The following is a 23931-nucleotide window of genomic DNA, read 5'->3' on the forward strand; positions in this document are numbered from 1 at the left end:
CGTGGCAAGGACCGGTTGGCACTATAGTTGGCTAAATGGGTTGGGCCTAACGAGTGATCTGAGATATGGCCCATTAAACCAAAACCCAAGCCCGTAAGTTCCGATTTACATTGTGTTCGGATCGACACGGCCGGATAGGATGTGCCTGTTTCTCAAAAAAAAAAAAAAGATAGGATGTGCCCTCTTGTGCCGCATACGTGGCACATTAAGCGCGGCCTAGGCACAACCTATTTAACTCAACACATTGAACCTTATATCAAAAAATTAAAATGCGTAATCCTAATCCTGCCCGCCGTCTGCACGCATGGCCCCACTGCCCTTTACTACTTCACGCAATCAAGCGGACGGCATTCGCTTCCGCCTCCGGCTTCCGCTCCACCCTGACACGCGGGTCAAACGTGAGGATACAGGAGCGGACCCAATCTAAGTAAAAAATAGCTAGCGCGATTTGTAAATATTTTGTTCTTTCTCCAAATAATGCAATGATGCATAGTTTTTTTTTTGCGTATTCATCTGAAAAATTTGGATATATTCAATTTTGAGCCAAAGATGCACTTGTACACATCATCCATAGTTCCATACTACTGTACACATATCGTGCATCCACAGTTACACGCAAACACGTAGGTTCGCGCGTCCATCACACGCTGCTGCAGTCCGCCGGCTGGAAGGAGAGCACGCCCTTGTCGAGGTCGTACAGCAGGTGCATGTCCTGCTGCATGTAGTTGCCGATGATGGTCGTCTCCTTCATCAGCGGCAGCGTCGTCGCGTTGAGAGCCTCCGAGCTCAGCAGCGCCATGCAGTCCGTGGCGTCGTCCGCGGGGCCCCAGTAGTTCTCCGGCGGCACCACCAGGTCCCCGCCGCCGCTGCCGCCGAAGTGCAGCACCAGCGGCGGCACCAGCCTGCCGGCGTCCCCGCGCGCCACGCACAGGTCCCACCCCTCGGTGCGCGGGGGCACGACGCCGCCGCCCAGCTGCCGCACCAGCTCCGCCCTCACCGCGCGGTACGCCGCGTCGACGAGCAGCGTGAACGGGGCGCCGGAGTCGATCAGCGCGCCGCCGGCCCACACCCCGGGCGCGACCTGCCGGAGCGCGAACGCCGTCGCGGGGACGGCGAGCCTGGCGTCGCCCACCGACAACCCGACCAGGGGCAGGTAGTAGAACGTGCTGAAGGGCGCTTCCCTGGGGTTCTCGGCGAACGGCACGGTCGTAACCGGGGCGGCGCCGCCGCCGGCGTCCAGGCCGCCGCCGGCCGCGCCGACGAACAGGTGGCTCGTGCTGATGGTGCCGCGGAGGTACGGCGTGAGGCAGTAGGAGATGTTAAGAACTTGGGATCGACTAGGGTGTAGATCGAACGGAAAAACTCACTTTTTGTGGAAAAAAACCTTCTCCCGTTCCACCTGCCGTGGCGCCGCCGTTGAGAGGTGACGAGGTGGCGGCGTAGGGGCGGTGACGTTGCGGTGCAGAGGCGACGGCTACCTGACGACGGCGTGGTGGTGCTTCCCATCGCTTCAGACCCTCGTTGATCGGTTCGTGACTAGGGTTTCGGTGGGGAACACTGGTCGGCGGCGAACCTCGTGTCTCTTGCCGCCAGTCCCCATCCTGTCTTTTATGGGGCTACGCGATGGGGGCCCACCAGCCTTATTTTGGGCTGGGCGCTCCCGATCAGAGCACAAGTCAAAGGCCCAGTTGACCGTTGGGCCAACTGGTGGAGATCAACCCAACATTCTCCCCCTTGATCTCATCTTTTATACTTTCATCTTCATATCTTTTACTTCTTTTCATATTTCATCACAAATTAATGTATAGAGCAGTTTCATCGTCACGGTCGGTTGCCGATAGATTCAACAGCTACAATACATGTCTCTGTTCTGAAATAGATACTTTGACTTTGGGGCCCTTTATTGTCCGGAAAATATAGGCTATACCATAAAACCCATGTCGACTGTGTATTCTCTGTACACACTGGGCGGCAAGCCTTTAGTAAGCGGATCCGCAACAACTTTCTGTCATTTAAACTCACAATCCATTTCAATCATAATTCCGGACTTTCTCCTTTACAACGTATAACTTTATGTCAACGTGTTTGGCACCACAGTTGACTCGTTGTCATAGGAGCAAACTACTTTAATGATTATTGCTGCTGTCAACCATTATCAACTCCGGGTACAGATTCTCTTAACCAATTTTGCCTGTCCCTCGGCCTCGTGTCATACTATACCATGTTTTTGCATCACATTGATGTTAATTGTTTTATTTTGGAGATTTTCCACACAAAAACTCCAAGCGTGAAAGTTAGCGACAATTGTGGATTTCGCTACATATTTCACAAGCTCTACTTTCGTACTCACAACCCTTTGAGAGCACTAGTTATTTCTTTCTTAGCATGAGGCCGATATTCTCAATTTCATTCCAGTGATCTATATCTGGATTGAGTTTTTGCCAAAATAACCCGGATACATGAACTATGTCAGGGTAAATTCTTTACTTGCGCGCTCATAAAACTTCCAACAGCTAAAGCTTATGGAACCATTTCCATCTCTCATTGGTTCCTGGAACACTAACGTTTCCAAAACTATTACCCTTGACGATAGGAACAGGCGTAGGTTTACTCATTCGCATACTTCATTTCTTTAGAAGCTTTTCCGAGTATGCCTTTTCAGTAACCATAATACCCCTTTCTTTTATCTCGATAAGTCTCAATTCGTAGAATGAAAAACTCATCACCGAGATCAAAACTTGAGGACAAGAATTCTTTATCTATCAATATATTAACACCACCACTAGAAAGTATGATGTTATCTTCATTTAAGAGGTGGAAATCAGATTTCCCATTCTTTTACTTTGCTTAAAAGCTATTGCCTTCCTCAATCTCTTTTTAAACCCAAGCTTCATTACTATTTCAATGAACTTTAGATATCAGCGTCTCGAGGCTGACTTAAATCCATAAATGGATTTGTCATTGTGGTATCCCACATGCTCTTTCTTTTCTTTGACTAAAACTTTTGTCACAAGTATTGCTTTATATCTTTCAACATTCCCTCTAGAGTCACATTTCATTTTGTTGATCCATTACAACCTACTGTGATGGCTCTTTCAGAAATGACTTCTTTTTCCATAGATGAAATTCTCGTAACTTTTTCAAATGGGGTGTAATCGACATCCATTTGATTTTCTTTACTTTGTATAGGGCTGTTGTTGCTCCTTTTTGCCAAAAGCAATGGACTAATGAGATCCTACATAACAAGATTCTTCTTTACTTTATCTATTCTGTACTTTATCTATTCTGTACTGTGCCTTCAAAACTATACAATATTCATCAGAAAATGCCTATGAAAATGAGAACAAAATAAAACCAAAACTTTATCTATTCTGTACTGTGCCTTCAGCCCAATGGCCAAATACGCAGCGCTCAGCTCGGCCCGCTTTACGCGCGCGAGCAAGGCCCACGGCTCATCTGCGCGCTGCGCAAATGGCGCCCCCGCGCACCAGGCCACAAACTGGGCCTGGTCCAGGAAAACGCCTCCCCACCTGGGCTGGATTTGGCCCAAATAGCCTCTGACCGTTCCTTGCCCTTGATCTGGATCGGACGGCCGTCCTTGATTTTCGCGGACTCAAAACCAGACGTCGGCCGCCTCCCCCAAAACCCTAAAACATTTTCTCTTTCCTCATGGCCCAGCCCCGGGTCCGCCGGCGCCGCCGGCGGCATCTTGCCACCGCGGCGGCCGGTCCGGCCGCCGGCCGCGGCGCCGCTCGGTCTGTCGCCGTGCCGAGGGCGGCAACCCGGGTCCTCTTTCTTTCTTTCCTCTTTCTTTCTTCCTCACAGCCACCGCACCGAGGCAGGGTAAGAGGGCGGCTGCCCATGGCGGCCGGAGGGACTGGCGGCGCCGCCACAGGCCCCTTCGCCGGCGCGCGCTCGCCCTTGCGTGAGCGCGCCGCCATCGAGCGGCTCTGCGACGGTGCTAGAGACCGAGCTCGCGCGGCGAGACGGAGCTCCCTCGAGCACGGCGGCTCAGGTCTTTCCCGCGCGACAACGGCCGGCGGTGGTCCCAGCGGCGTGACCAAGTAAGGCCCGCCGCCTCTTTCTTCGTTCTTTTCCCTATCCGATTTGATTAGGGTTTCAAGACTTTTTCGATTCAAAATCGATTTCTTTCTTTTTGATTCGTTCCTCGATTCAAAATCGAGGACATTCAGTTTCTTTCGATCCGAGTCCGGATCCTTCCCAATCTCAATCTACACACTAGATTGGCTCTTGATGCCATTGTTAAGAACTTGGGATCGACTAGGGTGTAGATCGAACGGAAAAACTCACTTTTTGTGGAAAAAAACCTTCTCCCGTTCCACCTGCCGTGGCGCCGCCGTTGAGAGGTGACGAGGTGGCGGCGTAGGGGCGGTGACGTTGCGGTGCAGAGGCGACGGCTACCTGACGACGGCGTGGTGGTGCTTCCCATCGCTTCAGACCCTCGTTGATCGGTTCGTGACTAGGGTTTCGGTGGGGAACACTGGTCGGCGGCGAACCTCGTGTCTCTTGCCGCCAGTCCCCATCCTGTCTTTTATGGGGCTACGCGATGGGGGCCCACCAGCCTTATTTTGGGCTGGGCGCTCCCGATCAGAGCGCAAGTCAAAGGCCCAGTTGACCGTTTGGCCAACTGGTGGAGATCAACCCAACAGGAGAACCTGGTGGCGCCGAGCTGGGAGACGAGCGACAGCGCGCCGCGGCCGAGCCCGATGATGCCGGACACGCCGTTCAGGAACCCGCGCACGAGCCTGCTCGCCGTGACGCATCCGAAAGCGAGGCTCACCGTCTCCTCCGACTGGAACGTGAACGCCTCGGTGCCGAGGACGCCGGAGATGTCGCCGCCGCCGTAGCCGGTGTCGACGGCGCACGTCCTGCCGTCGCGCCCGCACCGGGTCTCGAAGCCCAGGGCGCACGCGGCGTCAACGCAGGCCACGGCGCGGTCGGTGCGCGACCGGGAGGGGTCGTAGTAAGGGAGGCTCTGCCGGAAGCAGCCGGCGGGGCGGCAGAGCGAGCACTGCGTCCAGACGAGGTTGCTGCCGGTGTCGACGATGGCCTCGGCGCGCTGCGGCGGGGTGCCGATGAGGTACTCGGCGATGTGCTGCGACGCGCCGCCCCAGCGGACGGGCGCGGTCACCCCGCCGCCCATGGACGCCAGCCGGCGGTGGGTGCGCTCGGCGGCGCGGCGCATGCGCTCCTCCGCCGTGCAGTTCTCCTTGGCGTCGACGTGGGTGAGCTCCAGGCGGATGCCGGCGCAGGTGGTGGCGAACGTCAGGGAGGCGCCGCACAGGAGCGCGAGCCAGAGCAACGGTCTCGCCATTTTTTTAATTTTTTCTTGTGTGAACTCCCGCGTGCGTGTGTGTGTGTGTGTGTGTGTGTGTGGTGGCCAGGTAGTAAGTGTATATATAGCTTGAAGATGAGTGAGAGATTATTGGGTACGAAAATAAGTAATCAAATGTCTGACATGTTGATACTGCAATTTGCCATTTGAAAGTGGATATGTTTCAAAGGTTAACATTTAAATTTGAAGGTTTAAAAAAACTTTGGATAGGATAAACACTAGATTTTATAGAGATGATGATGATGATGATGTGTACAGTTACATGATTAGCGGAGAATTTTCATTTATCTCTTCCGGAATGAATCAAGTTTTTTTTATAATAAGATTGAATCAAGTTGACCAGACTTCAGGTATAGGTTACTAGACTGTTTAAATGGAACAATTCAGATGTTGTATTCTTTTGGAGCAGATGTCATGAATGGCATACGTTTGCATTGTTGAATTTGAATTCAGGTCTAGCAAACAGATAATACGGAGGCCATTTTCCGCACCGTTTGCCCATTTTTTGCTGTCATGGATAAAATTGTGTAATTGGGCATTGCTATCAACAGGAGTAGGTAGCATTTTGGTTGTATTGACTTGGCCATAAAAACCTAAGTATCAAAATTCTTCGACCAATGGAATTTCCAAACGCCAAAGCAATCTTGATTTCCAAGAAATTACTCCGTGTTAAATGTACTGATTCTCGTGTAGAAGCTTAGCAACAATCTACCTGGAAATTACTCCGTGCAAAATAGTATACTGATTCTCGTCTTGTAGGATGTGTATGTTTATTAATTTGGGAAGTTTTTGGCGAAGAGCAAACAGCACAGAAAGTGGATTTCAGTTCATTCTTGACATGGACTGTCGAACTGAAAAATCAAGGTCAGTACTATGTGCTTCAGTATCTAAACTATTATACACAATGTACCCTTTGGAAATGCAGTGACCAAGTCAGTGACCGTGGCTAGGCTTTGGCTCTTGAAATGGCTTCAATAGTTAAATAGCTTTTTTCTTTCTTTCTTTTTTTTGGAGTTGAAACGCTTGTGGAGAACTTTTTTTTTAATTCTTCCCTCCTGTGCAAGCCATTTTTGGGGCTTCAGAGGCTGCTTATGTGAAGCCGTTTTCCTTTTACCCATTTGACAGGGCTTACCAAAAACCGGTGGAGCAACCCTGTCAAACAGGCACTTAAAATGGCAGCTTGGTTCGCGATCACAGGGTGAGATGATATGCTCATAACTGTCAACAAAATCATGAGGTTCGACCCCATACACTAATAACTGTCAACAAAATCATGAGGTTCGACCCTGTATACTGATCATCAGCTACGCCACTCGAGTGGTCTCTAAGGGCACAAGTCTCTTCTAATGCAGTTCCATTTCCGGTACCATGTGTACAGAAAGAGCTTGAACCTCAGCAGCAAGGAGCAAAATGCTTCAACTCCACCCAAAGGAAGATCAATATCTGGAAAAGAAACAAAAGTACAGCTCATCAACCGAATGTCCAGAGACATTTTATATATCCTGAGAAAATGCCTTCGAGGGATAACCAAAGTCCCAGAACCCTTTACCTTACTCAGAAGCTCCAATGTAGCCATTCGAGTGATTTGAAATTGCTCCCAGTTGTTTAGTGGCTGCCATTATTAGCCCTGAGTAGTTCTCAAAACAAATAATATTAGACCTGCGCAGCAAATATAGACTATGCAAGTAAAATAATAACTCAGCACATTGAGATCATGATGGTACTGCAGCATTCTAACTAGTACAGATTAATTCAATAAATCTTCTCTGAAAGGGATTCTAAACATTCTATAATTTTTGGTTTTCACAAGCATAACAAAGAAATAACCTGTAAAAGGAGGTGAAGGTCTTCGAGGCCTTGATTTGAACTCTGGATGGAACTGAACACCTAAATAGAAAGGGTGATCCTGTAGCTCCACAATCTGCTCATAGGTGCAAGCTGGTTCAGCCTTTGAAAAAAGAACATCAATACAAGAATGGCATAGGGTGTTTGCTTAGTACCTCCATCCTATTTCCACTTTCATCACAGCCAACAAAATGAAGACCAGCATTTTCAAGCATGGGAACAAAATAGGGATTGACCTATTTAAACAAAAGAAACGAATAATCAGAAGCATAAGATTTACAGTGTACGAAAAGAATAACAGGATGTTTACAACAAAAAAAAAAGATTAATGGCAAACCTCGTATCTATGACGATGACGCTCATCTACATGTGGAGGACTTCCATACCTAACAGTTTCGTACAATAGTCCAAGTTAGAAACTTAGAATGTGCATAATACTTTTGTATAAGGCAACTCCTGGAGATGGTCAATAACCAAGGGCTTGCACCAAAATTTAACTAAACAAAAGCCGCATTTTGAAATGCAGTGCAGCAAAATCATAAACATCCAAGTACAGAAAGCTACAGATAACACAACTGTGTGACAAATTAATTTTTTTATGGTGGTGTCAATGGGTTGGGATTCCAAGCAAACTAAATTCAATAGTGCCAAAGAAAATATGATTAACCAAGAAAGAATCGAATGTCCGTACAGTTTTGATGTAAGACAATCAGGTTTGCGAAAGAATGTTCTCCTGCAGCCCAACCTCATCGTGTTTCCCATATGTGTTTTCGAAACCTGAACAGTCATTGTCAAGGCATTAGATGAAATCCCCATCTCTTCCATAATCATAGCAGGAAAGGAAGTACCTCAGGCATGTACATAACAACACGGTTTGGTACATCCTTGTTGAACTCTTCACTGTCTGCATCTTCCAGGCCCAAGACCTAGTGCCAAGCATAATCAAAGTGAGAATCTATATGGATAGATTCATAAGTACAAGAAAAGGGAAAAACAGAGGAAGTAAACAGTCTAAACACACATGTCTGGATATCTCAATCACTGATATCTGCATGCCCAAGCAAATACCAAGATATGGAACTTTATTCTCACGGGCATATTTGGCAGCCAATATCATCCCTGAGATTCCACGATCTCCAAATCCTCCAGGTATCAAAATGCATGCTGAACCCTGAAGTTTTCAGCATTCATGAATATTAACTTTTAAAATTGAGTTAAAAACTTAAAATAGGGAATAGATACAAATACAATGGGCACACTCACTTTAAGAGTTTCCCAGGCTTTTGCATGGGCATCTGGTGCCTATAACCAAAAAGAAAAGAAAAAAAACTGTCATCATGTGATACAACAACATACAAACAAATAATGAACAGAAAATATAATAGGAGGAAATATGTTGCTACAAATGTGAAACCGAAAGTGCAACAACCATGATACAGAAACTTGATAGGCCAGCAAAGATATAAATGTAATCTTGTACTGAGATACTTATCAGCATGCAAAAAAAAAATGGATCACTGATTCATCATGCGCTAAGTAGCTATCCTTATCTTACTGAACACATGGTTAATGGCTTACATTTATTGCAGTTGCATCTTCAAGATCTGAAGCTGCAATCCACTGGATAGATGGCTTCAATGAACAGGCAACACTGGCATGTAGGAGAGCCTGGAACAAATTGAGACATGCAAAAACGAATTAGAAATAACATTTTCATGAATAGTACATAAAGCCCAAATTGAATCAACAGTAAAACACAATAAGGTGGCAGCTAAAAAACTCAGTTGTTTAACTATTAGGGAACAATAGTCTCTACTCTAGGAAATCATGGAAACAAGTGTAACTATAATAATTATTGCACCACATAAAATACAAGTAAAAGCTTGCTTTTGCGGGCATTTCACCATTGGCAAGCTACTTTAAAAAAAAAGAACTTTTATTATTATAATAGTATCAATCTACATTTGTGTATACATGGAGTCATGGACCAACCTTCACCACTGATAGATAAGAATCTGTCAAGTTAGTATACTTCCCAACCAAAGCAATTTTAACCTGCATAAAATTTATATTCATTCAGACTTATTCTGCGCCAATAAATGAGCCAACCAACAATCAAATACTGTGTGACAATACTAACAGAGTTCTTAAGGTTGTCATATGACTCAGCCATCTCTGTCCAATCTCGTAACTCAGGTGGTCCAGCAGACCTATGAAATAAAAGCCAAGATGATATACCTCCCAGGCATACTAACCATGACACCATATATAAAAAATTGGTAATGCCATTACAGCAAATATGATGTAACCATGTCAAGTCAACCACCATAGATGTCTGAGTAAGCCTTTCCACATTAATTAATAATAATGACTTCAAACATAGTTCCAATATTGGAAGTTAAGCCAATCATCTATCAATATTGGTAATATATAATTCCTCAACAGTATATGAGTCACTGCTTAAAAATTATTCGAGAAAAAAAAGAGTCACTGCTTAAAAAACAAATGCACAGACCATCTAAGTGGGTGCCTAGGTGCTAGGTACAAGCCTCCCACCTAGCACCTATTTGCTACTTTGACTGTCTAACGCAGCCTCCTTAACCTGCCAAATCACTGCCTAGGCGCTAGGTACCACCTCACCACCCAGAAAGTGCCTAGCACTTCTAAAAACTCTGACATGAGTAAATTACAATTTTTTCTCGAACACGCAGGAGAGCTGCGTAGTAAATTACAAATTCTATGTGCAGAAAAATGCATTGATGACCAATCATTTTAAGTAATTTCCTGACTCACCCTGCAAGGTTTAGCTGTTTGATTATAGCTTCATGAGCCTTTTGATTCTGCAAAATAATACTCGTCAAAATTTGTGCTGCAAGCAACACTAAATGCAAACAATACAGACTTAATATATTTCTAGCAAAGGTCAACATTAAGGTTCCAGTGAAAGTTACTCACTCTAAGAATAAGTGGGACATGCCATAAATTTGGAACATCATGGATGTTAAGTATGTTCTCAACCTACAGGAATGAAGGCAGAATGTAAATCAGAAAACAATGTGGATAAATGGCATTTTCATACTTAATTATGAAACATACCGGGACATGGCAGAATTGGGAAAGCTTCTCTTTAACAGATCCTATTAGTGGCTGAAAAAGCAAATAAAATATAGCTCAGATTGGAAAGGAACACTTAAATCTAATTGGGCAATAGAAGAATTACAGCGCTAAAGACATGAACACGAAAGGTATATGTACTAAGCAAAGGAAGATTAGGATGACCTAATGGCTGCTTGAACAAAATTCATTACCAGAAAACAAGATACAAACTGAACGGAAAATGAGCCATCACAAGTATTCAATGCATGGGGAAAAAGATCAGAAATATCTATAATGACTTAAAATATGGCATTTTAAAAGCACTTACTATTAATTATTCATATTTTTTCCTTTTTTGCATTACCTGCGCTGACCGGCATGCTAGAAGATCAGGAGTCAGACCCAAGGCCCTCAATTCCCGTACACTGTGTTGTGTTGGCTTAGTTTTCTACAAGAAGGGAAAAAGAATAATTTCAGATTCCCAGTAACAACTATTTGTCACGATAGAAGACTTGAAAAGTGCAATGTGTTTTCCCCTTATGTACGAATAGAAGATGCAATAAGCAGAATTCATCATTGCCGTTAAAGGAAGAATTATTTACCTGCTCACCAACTACACCCAATACCGGAACAAGGCTAACATGTATGAGGCAGAAATTCTCCTTGCCTAGAAAATATATAAAAGTGTATGGGTCACATTCATGATAGCCACTAAAAAAGAAAGACGTTTTTGCTTCCAAAAAAAATGTAAGGTATATGATTGGCACACAAGTCTTAGAAGAGTTATACAAGGTTTTAACACCATAAATGTGGAAACTAAAATGATTATGTAAACACCAGCTATACCAAGAGAGAAGGACAATTGGCGCAAAGCTTCAATGAATGGCATTGACTCAATATCACCTGAAACAAGAGCAAAATCAATTTATCTGCTACATTAATAATTACAGAATGTCAGATCATGAGATATCACAAAACCCTACCTACAGTGCCTCCCAACTCAATAACACAAACATCAGCTGGACGAGTCTGCCCATCCACAGGAACAGAGGACACTGACTGTATCCACTGTTTTATTTCATCGGTTACATGAGGGACAACCTGGATATTTAAACTATAAGCATTTCATATTCTGCCATATAGGTATACCATACTATGCAACTCAAGCAACACATGCCACATGGGAATTACCTGGACTGTCTTTCCAAGATAATCGCCCTTTCTCTCCTTCTCAATGACAGACTGAAAGAACAGAAACAATCTGTTTACAATTTAAAGTGAGAAAATACAAGCACTTCTGTTGGGCATAAACTCACCTGATATATCTTTCCAGTGGTAATATTGTTGTCCCTAGTCAGAGTAACATCTATGAAACGCTCATAGTTTCCTAAGTCCAAATCAACCTACAAATGCAACATGTTATTCATAAATCAGAACCTAGATTGCAAGATTAAGCATCATTTATTTGATGAAAGCATGAAGTGGGACTGTACCTCTCCACCATCATCAAGGACAAACACCTCACCATGCTCGAAGGGGGACATAGTACCAGCATCTGTGTTCAAGTATGGATCTACAAAACCAGGAGATGAACAATAGTTAAGACAAGTGAGAGACCAAAGCTGAGAAAATCCATGCTAGTTAACTCTACACACAAGGAGAACATGTGGATTTCTTGAAATCACATGAAGAAAAGAACTTGCCGATATAACCTGTTCAGAAATTACATGAAAAAAGAACCTGCTAATGTAACCTGTTCACAAATCACATCCTAAAAGGAGCCCATCTTTTATACAGAAGTCATGTGAAAGCCAATCACAAAAGGCCAATCAGAGGCCGAAAAGCTAGAACACAGTGTACCAGCTACCAATAAGACGAAAATCAAAGGACACATGTTTATCCCTAAAAGGCTCAACACCAAACTTCACAATGGAACCAAAAGCTTACCTAAAACACGCCACAGGTTCCACCTCCAAAAGCAACTAAAAGCAGCAGCAGCAACAAACTGTACTAGTGAGACAGGGACAAGCCCTCAAAACCTGACATCGATCGCAGACGGGCTCATGAATTCATGAGGGACCGTTAAATTTCACCAGAGAGAAGGTGGACGAAGTAACTGGAACCCCAAAGAGGTAATCTTTGACTGCCGCCCCAAATTTCCACCAAGAAGCAGTAAAGAATTGCCACCGGCCACCGAGAGTCCACGCAGAAACCAACAAACTACCGCTTTCCACACCCGATTACCCAATCAAGAAAAGGTTAAATCCTAGTAGCATCACGGAAGCGAGTCGCATTCACTCCAAGAATAGTAGCACTGCACGCCCCAAGCTTTCCCCGCCCAAGGACCCGCAAGATTCCCTAGGGTTTAAGTGGGGGGCGCGCCACCAGCAAAGAACGGCGCGGAGGGGAGGGGGGTGGGGGGTGTTCCAGGAGAAGGGAGGGTGAGGGGGGAAGAGCAGGGCGGCGGGCGCACCGATCTTGATGCAGGTGACGCGGAGGCCGCAGGCCTTGAGGACGACGCCGACGCTGCTGGCGGTGACGCCCTTGCCGAGCCCGCTGACGACGCCGCCCGTGATCAGCACGTACTTGGTGGCCGCGGCCCGCGGCTGCTCGCCCGGCGGCGTGGACATGAGGCCGGAGGAGGAGGGGGAGCTGCGTTTCCGTGGGGAAAAGGAATACTGTAGCAGCGAGCGCACGCTCGCCCCGTGTGCCAACTGCCAAGCTTTTCTGTTTGGGAGCGGCCCGGATTTGTCCGGGCCTAGGTTTTGGGCCTGGATCTGGGTTGTGGGCCTCTTGGGCCTGGATCAGGGCTGAGCTAGTGCTGCCGTTCGAAATACTCGAACCAAGAAAGAAAATCTTCCTCTATCTCAAAAAAAAATAGAAAATCTTCCTTAAAAACCACTCCCTCCATCGAACATGGATTTTTGACATATACTTGTGAGTTGTGACCACATAATCTATCCCGGTCGTTCATCTTGGAATCAACAGTGAGATGAATTATGAATAGGTGAGAAAATCATAGGTAGGTGGAAAATTCAACGGTTGGATGGATATCATGTAAGATGAATGGATGATTGGGATAAGTCATGTGGACGATGTACATGTGAAGATGCTTTTCTCTCCATCCCAATTTAACTGCATGTCCGGAATAGGAGAGAGTAAATTAACATAATTGTAAATTTACCATACTACTTCTATTAAAAAGACGTGTCATCCACAGTAAGTGGATGATAGCCTCCGAGATAGGTTGAACGAGTGGACAAGAGCAACGGAGAACCTCGTTGGTTTATTTTAATATATCATCGTTGGACTCATCCGTTAAAAGAGAAAACTAAATAAACAAATTATTAGTGGTGGATTGCTCTCTCTGTCTCTGCCCCGCCGTGCCGCACTGCCTCTACAACCGTTCAGGCTTGTGTGTATTGATTATTTTGGGATAAATTTTAAAGCACAGAAGTGCACTTAAAACAAAAACGGAGAGAGTAAACATGATTTTTACAAAGTTTGCTCACGAGCATATTTTTTGGCTAGATTTGTGGAGAGGGAAAATGCTTGATTTCCATGACGGGGACGCGTGGCAAGCCGTACTACGAAATTCTACGGCCGGGATTTCCAGTTGGACTCGCGTAGAGGGAGATTTTCGTGACGCCGAGCTGAAAACGTCGGTCATGTCTCATGTGAAAAATCCGCCTACCTGAGACGGAGACGGCAGGGAGGGCCCACAGGTGATTAAAATCGAGCCACGTGGGGCCACGCCAAATCATCAATCCCAATCGAAGGCGCCTGCTCGGTTGAGCCCGTCCCGTCCGTACGCGCGCGAGGGAGCAGCCGTGACGTCGACCCACGGAACGGACGGCGCCGCGGATCGGCCGTACGATCGCGCACGGACGGCTGTCGCCCTCTCCCCGCTGGCCGTGCTAGTCCCGGTACACCTTTTCAGCTATATGTGTTATTATACAAAAAATTATGACGTAAATTAGTATCCACAATTATCTTTTTGAGGACGTGCTGGTGTCCACAACATGACGCATGGTTGGGGAAAATTTATTAACTACTCCCTCTATTTCAAATTATAAGTCATTTCAAGAATTTTGGTGAGTCAAACTATCTCAAAGTTTGACCAAAATTATAGAGAGAAATATAAAGATTTATGACATCGAATAAGTGCACTATGAAAATATAGCTAACAAAAAATCTAATGATATTTAACTGGTATCATAAATGTTATTATCTTGTCATATAAATTTGGTCAAATTTAAAAAACTTTGACTCTCTAATATTTTTGGAATGACTTATAATTTGGAACGGAGGGAGTAGATGATAGCTGTGTATTCCTGCGGAATTTTTTGAATAAAATTTTAAGGTGAAATTTGAAAATATAAACACTAAAGATATTGCATAACAACATTCATAGAAAATTGTTGGAAGATTTAAATAGATAGTTTCTGTGGGTGGTGACGTGCGCGTCTGATATATATAATGAGTTCCTATATGACGTGAATATCTTGCATGTTGAGAAAAATAGATTTATGACTTCAGTGGGTGCCATCTATATTAGGATATATAGATTATAATATTTTTTTGCAAGTAAAAGCTTATTATAATACAATTACTGAAACATGCTAAAAAGTATAGGCCCATGATAAAATCACAATCGTTTTATACAACACTTAGAAATTGATCAAGTACTTCCTTCGTTCCAATCTATAGGTCGTTTTCTAAATATATAATTCTTACACGTATCGAAATATAGTGTATACTTAGGTATTTAGAAAAATGATGTATTTAGATAAAGCTAATCAATTCTAATTTAAAATGGATGGAGTAATTAGTAATCTGAGCTTTGAATGATTGATTGACTTCCTGTGACCTAAAATAATGACACCTAATGATCCTTTGGGGTACCTTTATTTGTCGTTATAGAAAGCCGACCACGAAGGTCGTTTTCAGTAGAGAGTGTCATTGCATAGTTACCAAAACTATAAACTAGGTAATAATCCAGCTGGAGGGGTATCGTGATAATAACATTCCTCTCATATCCTATGAAACTCTCCTTCCTCTCTTCATAATGACTATGCCCTGTCAGTAAATTTAATGTTCGTGACACTTCTATGATATTCCCATTGAGATTGGCCTCATGTCTAGGGGTTGCCCCAGGGAAGACTATGCCACTTCAGGTGATGGATGAATCACCCACCGCCTGACCGCAACAACTTGGCCCACGAGCGCATCTTCTTCCTCAAGGCTCTTCTCGCTCCCATCTGCGCCTTCGCGCCCGCCCCCGTGCTCCTTCTCATTGTACCTCCGCCCCCACCATCACCGCCCGCCGTGACTCCCCGCCGCCTCGACCACCCACCAGATGTCCTCCACCACACCCGCGCCCAACGGCGCCTCACCGCCTCGCCGCTCCGTCCGCAACCCGGCCATCACCACCATCGGCAGCTGTAAGCATCTAGGCCCTCAAGGTATGTTTCGGTGATTAATGACAACCATTATTGTGACTAATGAGTTTGTGCAGCTTAATAAATCATTATCGCTCATTTGGTCATATGTCAAAAGAGGCCCCTCAATTTCGGTCATTCAAAAAGGCGATCTCGGCTTTTAACTTATATTTGTCAAGGCTAAGGATCTTTCTAGTCCTAAGTGTCACAAGGTTGAGAAGGACACTTTGGTTAGTATAGGTTTTATAGTTTTGTAGCGATCGCACTATTAAGAGGGGTTCATGAGTTAGTAGCTTGATCAAACTTGAGTTGGCCCTAGAAATTTTACACACTCACTCAAAAACAGCAAAAGATGGTCAATAGAAGTCAACACAACTCTTGGAAGAAGAAACAATCAAAGTCACATTCGAATCCAAGTCAAAACAGCTGAAAACAAAGAAAATCAGTAGCACCGGTTGAACCGGTGCACCAGCATCGGAGCATCCGATGCATGGCGGAAGGACCGACGCCCTGTCGGTCTATCTTCTCTGGATGAAGGCAGATATCAAGTAAAGCACCGGTTGAACCGATGGTCAAGAAGATAAGCACCGGTGCAATGAAAGCCCTTTGTTCCAGAGAGCATGTTTTGATGGATTTCAACCTCTCTTCAGCACCGGTTGAACCGATGGATCAGAATCAAAGCACCGGTGTAATGAAAGTCCTTTGTTCCAGAGAGCATGTTTTGGTGGACTTCAACATGTCTTCAGCACCGGCTGAACCGACGGTTAAGAATCAAAGCACCGGTGCATTGGATGTACTTTGTTCCAGAACGCTTGTTTGAGTTGATCAGCGAACCTCTTCAGCACCGGTTGAACCGATGCCCCTACGGAGCATGCACCGGTGCAATGACGCAAGCGTGGATACTGTGTCAGAACTTCAACGGCTACTTCTTTGACACAGAGAGACCGGTTGAACCGATGCCTATATTTTCTATACCGTCGGTTCTTCCGGTGGTCACGGTTTCTCTGCAGAAAACTTCCAACGGCTATGTGACCTCCTCCACTCTATATAAGGGTACTCCCTGGTTCATTTCAGTTGCCTTTGACACCTTGAAAACCTGAGGCCACCCTTGAGAAGAAGAGATAGAGCTTTGAGCAAAAGAGAGAAGATCTAGTGCTTAGTTTGTGCTTCAACCTTGAAGAACTCATCCATTGCAAGTGTAGCAAGTGTGCTTGAGCTAGGGCCAACTGAGTGTAGGTCAAGTGAAGGCTTAGGAACTTGTTACTCTTGGTGTTTGGCAGCACCTAGACGATCTTGGTGATCGAAGTGTTTCTCGCGGAGCTTGCCAAGGATTGTGGGAGCCCGGAGAAGAAGATTGTACGTGGCTTGAGCTCCACCACGCCGGGATGGTGAACGGAGACTCTTAGTGAGCGCCCAAGTCTCGGTGACATGGGAGGTGACAAGACTCTTAGTGAGTGTCACAACGTGGATTAGGGGTGTGTGCCAACACATCGACACTACGGGAAAAATCCGGTTGTCTCTTGCACTCTCTTTCATTTCAAGCACTTACTTTCATGCTTTCTTTCATGTGCTTGACCTTAGAGATCATAGCTTAGCTCTACCTTGCTTAGTTTCATATCTTTGTTAGCTTGTGTAGTTTGCTTTGTTTAGCCGGTTGGTGAATTGAGCCTTACTAGCCTTGCATAGGTTAAGGTTGTTTTATTGCTTTAGAATTTTGAAAAAGGCCCAATTCACCCCCCCCTCTTGGTCCATCGATCCTTACAATTGGTATCAGAGCCTCGTTGCTCATTTGGATCATTAGGCTTCACCGCCTAGAGCTATGGCCAAGATGGGAGGTTCGCCGCCTCACTTCGAGGGCAAGAACTTTGCCTATTGGAAAGTTCGTATGGCCGCATACCTTGATGCGATTGCCCCCGAAGTGTGGTTGGCAACAAAGACCGGGTTCACCGGAACTCCCACCACGGAGCAATTAAAATGGAATGCAAAGGCTAGAAATGCAATTTTCGAAGCCATTAGTGAGGAAGTCTTTGCTAGAGTAAATGGCATGGACTTAGCAAGTGATATATGGAAAGAGCTAATTGAAATTCATGAAGGCTCCACAAAAGTCCGTGAACAAAAATATCACTTGTTTAGAGCAAAATATGATTCTTTTAAAATGCTTGCTCATGAAAATTGCAATGATATGTATTCCCGCTTGAATGTCATTGTCAAGGACATTAATGCTCTTGAAGTTTCCAAAATTGACAGTGGCTCCATCAACCGCAAGATTCTCATGCTCCTTCCGAAGCCCAAGTACAACATTATCAATGCTATGCTTCAAAAGGAGAATCTTGATACAATGGAAGTGGGAGAGCTTGTGGGCGAAATTCGCGCTCATGAAATGAGTATCCTTGGTATGACCGAAGAGCCAACAACAAGCAAGTCAATTGCTCTCAAAACCAAGGCTAACAAATCCCGCAAGCTCAAGATGGTCAAGCAAGAATCAAGCTCAAGCAATGAAGAAGAGGATAATCATGAGAGCTCATCCGATGAAGAAGATGATGGAGAACTTGCTCTCATGATGAGAAAGTTCACACGCTTGAATGACAAGATCAACAAGAAGGGTTTCAACTTTGACCCCAAAAGAAGAATGTTCCGGCCATGGGGAAATGTCAAGAACAAAACTTGCTATAATTGTGGAGAAAAAGGCCACATCTCTCCCGATTGCCCCAAGCCGGACAAAAGGAAGAAGGACAACAAAGTCAAACATCGCCATGATTCAAGTGATGATGAAGAAGATGAGAAGAAGAACAAGAACAAGAAGCTTGGGAAGAAGAAGAGCCATGACAAGAAGACCAAGCTCTTCCCAAAGAAGAAAGGGCACACCAAGAGAAGCTTCTTGGTGGAAAAGCAAGAGTGGGTGACCGATGTCTCATCAAGCGAAGAATCAAGTGATGAAGAAGACATAGTCACCATCGCCCTCACAAATGAAGAACCATCACTACCTCCACCTCCAATGTGCCTCATGGCCAAAGGTAACTCTAAGGTATGTGAGAGTGAAAATGATAGTGATGATGAGCTTGACCCTAATGAGTTTGCTAACCTCATTAATGAGTATACATCCGTCATCAAGAGGGAAAAGGGCAAAGTCAAGATTCTTGAGAGCACTCATGCCAAGTTAGAGCTTGCCCACTCCGACTTGCTTGGCAAGTACAATGACTTGCTCAAAAAGCACAATGAGTCACTTGTACTTGCTAAGCAAGTTGAAGAGAGCCACAAAAAGCTTAAACAAGAACATAGGGAGTTGGCTCACAAATATCAAGAACTTGAATTTGCCTATGAAGCAATTGACCCAAGTCTTGAGAACTTTGCTCATGAAACTATTGAGAAGGTCAATGCTTCTACTTCATGTGATGACCTACTCATTAATGCAAATGCTACTAATTCTTTGCCCAAGCTTGCACCTTCTAGGGAAAAGGAATTGATGGATCAAGTTGCAAGCCTCAAGAGTAGTGTGGAGAAGCTCTCAAGAGGAGAATACATCCACAAGGAGATTCTCTTCAACAATGCCCGTGACTATGGCAAGAGAGGTCTTGGTTCATTTCCGGAGCCAAACATAGCTACTACTCCTTCTCCGGAGATCAAGATTAGCTTCATCAAGGAGGTTGGATCATATTGCCAACATTGCCAAGTCACCGGGCACCACACTAGGGAGTGCACTTTACCATCACGTCCTCTTCCTAAATTACCCAAGAATTACTCTTCAACGTTTGAAAATAACCATTTTCTCTTGAGTAAAGTGAAGGGCAAGGTGAAGGCCAAATTCATTGGCAAACTCACTAAGGAGTCAAAGAAGAAGCTCCCCAAGCAACTTTGGGTCCCAAAAGCTCTTGTCACACATGTGCAAGGCCCAAAGCTTGTTTGGGTTCCTAAAACTCAAAAGTGAATTCTCATGTGTGTAGGTGAACTACAAAGCCGGTGGAAAACATTGGGTACTAGATAGCGGTTGCTCTCAACACATGACCGGCAATGATAGCATGTTCACCTCCCTTGAAGACCCCGGCGATCATGAACACGTCACCTATGGTGATAACTCAAGGGGAAAAGTTTTAGGTTTGGGTAGAATAGCAATTTCTAAAGATTTATCTATTTCTAATGTTTTGTTTGTAGAAGCACTTAGTTTTAATCTTATTTCAATTGCTCAATTGTGTGATCTTGGACTAACGTGTGCCTTTGACAAGAATGGTGTTGTAGTAACTCATGAAAAAGACAAGTCATTGGTATTCACGGGGTTTAGGCATGGCAACATTTACTTGGTGGATTTCTCTTCAAAGCAAACAAGCACCATGACATGCCTCTTCACCAAGTCTTCTCTTGGGTGGCTTTGGCATAGAAGAATTGCTCATATTGGCATGAGCAACCTCAAGAAAGCCCACAAGAGAGGGATGATCACCGGCTTGAAGGACGTCACCTTTGACAAGAACAAGCTATGTAAAGCATGTCAAGCCGGGAAGCAAGTTGCAACACATCATCCCATCAAGACGATGTTGTCTACCTCCAAGCCGCTCGAGCTACTTCACATGGATCTCTTTGGTCCAACTACATACAAGAGCATTGGTGGTAACCTCTATTGTCTAGTAATCGTTGATGATTTTTCACGTTACACTTGGGTTATGTTTCTAGGCGATAAGGGTGAAACTCCGGAAATCTTCAAGACTTTTGCAAGAAGAGCTCAAAGGGAGTACAACTCCCCAATTGTGAAGATCCGTAGTGACAACGGCACCGAGTTCAAGAACATGAAGATTGAAGAATGGTGCGATGAAGAGGGCATCAAGCATGAGTTTTCCGCCACCTACACGCCTCAACAAAATGGAGTGGTGGAAAGAAAGAACAAGACACTCATCACCCTAGCAAGAGCAATGTTGGATGATTATGGCACGTCCGAGAAGTTTTGGGCGGAAGCAATCAACACGGCGTGTCATGCATCCAACCGAGTGTATCCCCACCGACTCCTCAAGAAAACTCCATATGAGCTCATCACCGGGAAGAAACCAAATATATCATACTTTCGAGTCTTTGGTTGCAAATGCTTCATCTACAAGAAGAAAAGGCTCGGTAAGTTTGAAAGTAGATGTGATGAAGGTTTCTTTCTTGGTTATGCATCAAACTCCAAAGCATATAGAGTATTCAATCAAACCTCCGGGTTAGTTGAAGAAACATGTGATGTGGAGTTTGATGAATCTAATGGCTCCCAAGAGGAGGTTGTTGGCTATGAAAATGTAGGTGATGAAGAGATTGATGAAGCTTTGAAGAATATGTCCATTGGGGATATCAAGCCGGAAGAGGTGCATAAAGGCAATGATCAAGGGGGAGGACCTTCCTCATCTACACCAAGCACCTCCAAGGCACCCCAAGTGGATAAAGATCAAGAAAAAGATGATCCACTACCTCAAGAAGATGTGCCAACACCAACACCCCAAGTCCAAGAACAAGAAGAGCAAAATGTTCCACAACAAGTACAAGTCACACAAGATCCACCCCCAACAACCATCCACGCAAATACCGCTAGTGAGGCATGGTCGCATCTCCAAGGATCATCCAATTGGTCAAATCATTGGTAGTCCTTCCAAGGGAGTAAGAACTCGCTCTAAGCATGCTTCATTTTGTGAACATCACTCGTTTGTTTCTTGTATTGAACCCACTAGCATAGAGGAAGCGCTTGAGGACTCGGATTGGGTGATGGCCATGCAAGAAGAATTGAACAACTTCACCCGCAATGAAGTTTGGGTCCTCGAAGCTCCTCCAAAAGACAAGAACATCATCGGCACCAAGTGTGTCTTTCGAAACAAGCAAGATGAACATGGGGTGGTGATACGCAACAAAGCAAGACTTGTGGCAAAAGGGTTTTCTCAAGTCGAAGGTTTGGATTTTGGTGAAACCTTTGCTCCGGTCGCAAGACTTGAAGCTATCCGTATCCTTCTTGCTTACTCTTCACATCATAACATTAAGTTGTATCAAATGGATGTGAAAAGTGCATTCTTAAATGGTGTTATTAACGAACTTGTTTATGTTGAGCAACCTCCCGGGTTTGAAGATCCGAGGAATCCTAACCATGTTTATAGGTTGCACAAGGCACTCTATGGGCTCAAACAAGCTCCAAGGGCTTGGTATGAGAGGCTTCGTGACTTCCTAATCATGCAAGGCTTCAAGATCGGGAGGGTGGACACCACGTTGTTCACAAAAGACGTCAACGGGGATCTTTTCATTTGTCAAATTTATGTTGACGATATTATCTTTGGCTCAACTAATGATTTACTAAGCCATGAGTTTGCTACCATGATGTCTAGGGAATTCGAGATGTCCATGATTGGCGAATTGACCTTCTTCCTTGGTTTTCAAGTCAAACAAATGAAGGAAGGGACATTCATCCATCAAGAAAAATATACTAAAGATATCTTGAAGAAGTTCAAGATGGATGAGTGCAAGCCAATCAAGACACCCATGGCAACCAATGGGCATCTCGACTTGGATGTGGACGGTAAACCGGTCGATCAATCCCTCTATCGTTCTATGATAGGGTCTTTGCTTTACCTTACCGCATCTAGGCCCGATATAATGTTTAGTGTGTGCTTGTGTGCCCGCTTTCAAGCTAACCCAAAGGAGTCACACCTTTCGGCTGTGAATAGGATCCTTCGGTATCTCAAGCACACCCCTAGCATAGGCTTGTGGTACCCCAAAGGCGCTAGTTTAGATCTCTTGGGATACTCGGATTCGGATTTTGCCGGAAGCCGTGTGGATCGCAAGAGTACCTCCGGGGGTTGCCACTTGCTTGGGCGTTCTCTAGTTTCTTGGTCGAGTAAGAAGCAGAATTCCGTGGCTTTGTCCACCGCGGAAGCGGAATATATAGCGGCCGGTGCATGTTGTGCCCAAATCCTATATATGAAGCAAACCCTTTTGGACTTCGGTGTGAAACTAGATAGGATTCCGCTCCTTTGTGATAATGAAAGTGCCGTAAAAATTGCCAAAAATCCGGTTCAACACTCTCGCACAAAGCACATTGATATTCGCCATCACTTCTTGCGTGATCACGAAGCCAAAGGAGATATATCTCTACAAGGTGTGAGATCCGAGGAGCAATTGGCGGATATATTCACAAAACCTTTAGACGAGAGTACTTTTGTTAGGCTAAGGAGTGAGCTTAACGTTCTAGATGCTTCTAACGTCATATAATTGCCTTGTCATATAGATGCATTTCATATGTACATGAGCTAGGGGCTTGTCTAACCTTGTCAAGATAGTGATGAACATGGGTCTTGCATGAGCCGGTGGTCTTGGTTTTGCTCATGGCATGAAGAAAGGTTCATCATGAAGAAGCTTGACGAGGGTTCAAACTTGACAAGATAGATTTAAATTTTGCAATGCATGTGCTTGTCATATAGAATGCATCCATGTTTAATTTCACGCTTTGCATTGGCATTGCATCACGTTAGTAGCATCACAAGGGAGCAAATCACACTTCGAGAAAGATATTCATGCTAAATATGATATATCATCTCTACAAGGGTGATAAGATCAATGTTGTGCTTTCATGCCTATTGAGTCACGTTCTATCGAACTTAAAATTTCTATCTCTAAGTTCATAGGCAAAGTGGCTCATACATTTGGTTTTTGTGTTTAAACCTCGCTTGGATCTTAATTTGCCTAAGTTAATATAAAAGCTTGCGAGCATTTAGTTTGAGTGTTTGAGGGGTGAGGTTGTCTCTCGAAAATGATCCAAAACTGAGTGTTTATGGCTTTGGCTTTAAGTTTTTGGATCAGAAGTAGAGTTTGTAGTTCAGCAGAAAATTTCTTTAACCACCGGTTAAACCGATGCCTTGCTTTTCATCTCATCGGTTCAACCGGTGCTTAAGTCTTCGTGGCTAGGTTTCTGCAACGCCTCTGGAACAACCTCCGGCCGTTACTCCGATGGATCACCGGTGCTTCCGATGTATGGCGGATGAACCGACGCTTCAGCATCGGTTCAACCGGTGCTTCTGCGTGGAGTAAATGGGCCTTGCACAGCCTCTGGACCTTACTCCTGCAGATACACCGACGCCCATCGGATGTTCCGGTGCCTCAGTGGCGGATCTTCCGGTGCCCTTCTGACCACGTTTCAATCTCGTTCAAATCTGGTCAAACTTACACCGGTGATTACACCGACGTTCTTTTCTCCAT

At 44.8% G+C, this 23931-nt stretch overlaps 2 protein-coding genes across 3 annotated transcripts; both read right to left on the reverse strand.

Moving 5' to 3' along the window:
* Positions 1-640: 640 nt before the first annotated feature.
* Positions 641-5335, reverse strand: LOC120701553 (aspartic proteinase nepenthesin-1-like). Its single transcript, XM_039985556.1, has 2 exons — positions 4669-5335; positions 641-1326 (listed from the first exon to the last, which is right to left on the reverse strand). Exons 1-2 carry the CDS (start codon positions 5333-5335, stop codon positions 641-643), a joined length of 1353 nt encoding a protein of 450 aa, XP_039841490.1.
* A 1201-nt stretch (positions 5336-6536) lies between these two features.
* LOC120699768 (CTP synthase) lies at positions 6537-12991 on the reverse strand. 2 transcript variants are annotated; one of them, XM_039983844.1, is made up of 23 exons: positions 12771-12991; positions 11791-11870; positions 11614-11700; positions 11489-11539; positions 11281-11398; positions 11144-11200; positions 10900-10964; positions 10662-10745; positions 10298-10348; positions 10157-10219; positions 9995-10041; positions 9342-9411; positions 9194-9256; positions 8780-8869; positions 8465-8503; positions 8223-8372; positions 8050-8127; positions 7893-7978; positions 7539-7587; positions 7357-7437; positions 7184-7277; positions 6906-6983; positions 6537-6799 (listed from the first exon to the last, which is right to left on the reverse strand). In XM_039983844.1, exons 1-22 carry the CDS (start codon positions 12925-12927, stop codon positions 6907-6909), a joined length of 1737 nt encoding a protein of 578 aa, XP_039839778.1. In that variant the 5' UTR covers positions 12928-12991; the 3' UTR covers positions 6537-6799; position 6906. The 2 variants fall into 2 exon arrangements, 1 of the variants encoding a protein (XP_039839778.1); XR_005685585.1 differs by having other exon boundaries at positions 6906-7277; positions 12771-12979.
* Between the last annotated feature and the right edge of the window lie 10940 nt (positions 12992-23931).

This window comes from Panicum virgatum, chromosome 3K, assembly GCF_016808335.1.
Source record: "Panicum virgatum strain AP13 chromosome 3K, P.virgatum_v5, whole genome shotgun sequence".
Lineage (NCBI taxonomy): Eukaryota > Viridiplantae > Streptophyta > Magnoliopsida > Poales > Poaceae > Panicum > Panicum virgatum.

What these genes read in the sequence shown, in the direction of transcription:
- LOC120701553 (XM_039985556.1), bottom strand. Translation starts at nt 5,335, where the DNA reads ATGGCGAGACCGTTGCTCTGGCTCGCGCTCCTGTGCGGCGCCTCCCTG. An exon ending in CGGCGCCACCAGGTTCTCCT is followed by an intron (nt 1,327 to 4,668) that starts GTTGGGTTGATC and finishes GTCGATCCCAAG; the next exon opens with TTCTTAACATCTCCTACTGC.
- LOC120699768 (XM_039983844.1), bottom strand. Translation starts at nt 12,927, where the DNA reads ATGTCCACGCCGCCGGGCGAGCAGCCGCGGGCCGCGGCCACCAAGTAC. An exon ending in CCAATTGTCCTTCTCTCTTG is followed by an intron (nt 10,965 to 11,143) that starts GTATAGCTGGTG and finishes TATATTTTCTAG; the next exon opens with GCAAGGAGAATTTCTGCCTC. An exon ending in GATTGTCTTACATCAAAACT is followed by an intron (nt 7,588 to 7,892) that starts GTACGGACATTC and finishes CGAAACTGTTAG; the next exon opens with GTATGGAAGTCCTCCACATG.